The sequence below is a fragment of the Papaver somniferum genome, chromosome 6, assembly GCF_003573695.1.
Source record: "Papaver somniferum cultivar HN1 chromosome 6, ASM357369v1, whole genome shotgun sequence".
Lineage (NCBI taxonomy): Eukaryota > Viridiplantae > Streptophyta > Magnoliopsida > Ranunculales > Papaveraceae > Papaver > Papaver somniferum.
This window is the reverse complement of record NC_039363.1, coordinates 124,602,502-124,605,322: the sequence shown is the minus strand read 5'-3', so window position 1 is coordinate 124,605,322 and position 2,821 is coordinate 124,602,502. Positions and strand designations below refer to the sequence as shown.

The window sequence follows — 2,821 nt, the reverse complement described above, 5'->3', positions numbered from 1 at the left end:
GATCACCATCCAAGATCCACCTATAAAGAAAAAAGTATGAGGGGAACAAAATACAGGGTACAAGAGCGCACTTGATCGAAGCTTCGCTAAAAAGAATGGTAAAAAATCAGCATCATCCTCTAAGAAAAAAACCAGGGTATTTTCTATCTCCTTTCTTTTAACATCCGTTTGTTCAGGTGCAACAAGGAACTGTATAGGCACATTTACGCTTTGGTTTGACCGAAGCCAGAAGCTGGTGGAAGTAGCTTCAGCATTTGAGTTGGCCAGAAGCGGCAGTGTTCAATGTTTTTTTTTTCTTCTATATTTAGATGTTAATTCGGGAAGTTGTTTATTTTTTAGCTTATCGATATCACTCTTCATAACTTTGTTAGTTCTTAGCATTTGGACAGCCTTTGCAGACTTCGATATGTGTACATATCGATTAAGTCTTAGGATAACTTTGCTTCACGGTATATACACATCTTCCTATTTGTCTTACTGCTTTTATTACTGTAGCTTCTGTAACTCTCACAAACCTACCATTGGTTGGTTTGGTTTTTTTTCCTTAAGGCTTTTGTTAACTTGTATACCCGTATACATGTTAAGGTTTAATAAAGAATTATTTTATTTCTTTAAAAATTGTGTTTTTTTGTCTTATTCTACTAGAAATTGGTTTTTTTTACACTAAAAACAACAAATTTTGTTCCCAATGAAAAGAATTACTGTTTTCAATGCAATAAAACAAACAAATCTTGTTTCTCATAATCATAATCAAAAGAAAACTTTATTAGTTCCATAATGCTTAATGCAAGTTTAATACAAACTTAAAACATCTCCTTTGATAATTTCATAAGCCTCCATGAATTTGAATTCGCGCCCTACAGATGCAGCATATGCAAGAATTGCAGCTTCTTGATCCATATTCAAGACAACAATCACGTATGCCCCCGAACCTTTCTGATAGACATTCTGGAGTTCTTCCTTGATAATTACCATTTGAGTTGACAAAATAGTGAAGAACACGATCCCAGAATGCTGTTGCGCTCTCTTCCATTGTAGTGTCTTCTAATCCTACAAGGTAAGCCCTGCAAAGATCAATATCTTCTGCAGTTGTGAAATTCATCTCGCGCTGGTTAGTTAAGCAAACAGTATGACAAATAGGAAGATGTGTATAGAAACCTTATATAAAAAGAACATATTTAAGTTTAAAAGTAAACATGCTGGTTTTGGGGATCTAAGAAGGCCAAAATGTGCTGGTCTTGGGATCTTTCCTACTTTGGGGGATCTATGCTTAGTTTGAAGATAAAGAATGTTTCTTACACTATCCTCTTGATCCAGTCCCGATTCAAATTGCGCATTACGTGCACCAAGTTGAATGGATAAGTTCTCTGTACAAAAAAAAACAATTAATGATCAAAAGCTTTATCATGGAATATTAGAGTAATTATGCATATGCATACAAAGTACCATAACTTTTATAGTTATTTACAGTTGACCAAACCGGCTCTACATTTTGGAAAACAAATGTGAACGAGGCTGAGCTTCATTTTCACATATGGATGATCTGAATCAAATGATATACATGATATTAACCCAAAGGGATATAACTAATATATCAAAGAGATTAACAGCGTATATACTTGGCATTTTGCCGCCATTCTTTCACGAGAGTATCCGCAAAAATTCATAAAGTTTAGAACATACAAAAAAGCTAGCAATGGAACCCAGCAGTAACTCTAAATCTTCCCAAGTATGAATCAGAAAGAAAAGCAACAAAAATAGCCAAGAAATTTGATGAAGTTGTGACCACATGGACAAAATAGTTACCACAGTAGCACTACTGTAATGGTACTCATTTATCAAATACAAAATCAAATTTGGTTGAATCCCATAAATTGCTACTTTCTCAAATGCTTTATTCACTAAAAACACACAGATTATCACAAATTGTTCCATCAAATTCCACTCAAATCACTTAAAAATCAATACTTCTTTTTTCTTTAATCAACAGAAACTCAAAATTAATGAGAAAGATGCAACTTCTACCTATAATGGAAGGAGGGGTTTTTAGGCCACCCCTTACCTGAATTATCTTCTACGGGGGTTTTCATTCCATTTTCTCCTCCTCTGCTTCTCTGTAGCTCATCTTTCTTTGAGTTTGCAATCAGGGTGTTGGGAATTTGAGGTTGAAATTCATTCATGCAATATCACAAATTTCTTATAAACATAAAAATCAAAGATTCCAATTTCTGAAAGAAACAAAAATTCTAATTATTAGGTAACAACAAACCCTCTTCTTAGCTATGATAAGAGATAATCCTCCAATTAACTTCAATATTAGTCACCCCTTTTCATTTCTTTCAACATCACTTGATTAGAAATCAGAAAACAAAATCAATCGTAAGCGTCGTAAAGATTACTTACTTCGAGGGTTGAGCTTTATTTTGTTTCCTGTTAGGAGATTCATCAAGAGTTATCTTCTTCAACTTCTTCAACATTCGATTAGGTTTTAGCCGGATTTATTAAGATCGCATATAACTTTCCTTCACGGATTTTTTAGGAGAGAAGAAAAAATATGACGACAAAAAACTAGAGAATAAAGAGGTCTCCTTATCTAGGAAAAGTGAAGGTTATATTAAAGTTTAAACCTCAAAGAGATCTACTATCTACAAGTCCAGTTAGCTAGGAAAAAAAAGAGAAAAATTCCCCCATCCAAATGCTGACGAGTTTCGAACTCAGGTCGCTGGTATCATCACCCAACGACTTTTCCGCACCCCAAAATTCCCCCACCAGTTTTTTTTATAAGTGGTTAATATTTTCTTTACGAAAACTGTTTGAAAAA

At 34.1% G+C, this 2,821-nt stretch overlaps 1 protein-coding gene across 8 annotated transcripts; it reads right to left on the bottom strand.

The window, feature by feature from the left end:
• Positions 1 to 689: 689 nt before the first annotated feature.
• LOC113289166 lies at positions 690 to 2,614 on the bottom strand. 8 transcript variants are annotated; one of them, XR_003330880.1, is made up of 4 exons: positions 2,404 to 2,614; positions 2,026 to 2,228; positions 1,300 to 1,367; positions 690 to 1,083 (listed from the first exon to the last, which is right to left on the bottom strand). XR_003330880.1 is itself a non-coding variant. In XM_026538356.1 (4 exons), exons 1-4 carry the CDS (start codon positions 2,475 to 2,477, stop codon positions 1,051 to 1,053), a joined length of 291 nt encoding a protein of 96 aa, XP_026394141.1. In that variant the 5' UTR covers positions 2,478 to 2,614; the 3' UTR covers positions 690 to 1,050. The 8 variants fall into 8 exon arrangements, 5 of the variants coding, with proteins under 5 accessions (XP_026394141.1, XP_026394144.1, XP_026394139.1 ...); XR_003330879.1 differs by having other exon boundaries at positions 690 to 1,064; XR_003330881.1 differs by having other exon boundaries at positions 690 to 1,050.
• Positions 2,615 to 2,821: the final 207 nt, after the last annotated feature.

What these genes read in the sequence shown, in the direction of transcription:
- LOC113289166 (XM_026538354.1), bottom strand. Translation starts at nt 2,477, where the DNA reads ATGTTGAAGAAGTTGAAGAAGATAACTCTTGATGAATCTCCTAACAGG. An exon ending in AATAAAGCTCAACCCTCGAA is followed by an intron (nt 2,179 to 2,403) that starts GTAAGTAATCTT and finishes GTGATATTGCAT; the next exon opens with GAATGAATTTCAACCTCAAA. An exon ending in GACTGGATCAAGAGGATAGT is followed by an intron (nt 1,065 to 1,299) that starts GTAAGAAACATT and finishes TGATCTTTGCAG; the next exon opens with GGCTTACCTTGTAGGATTAG.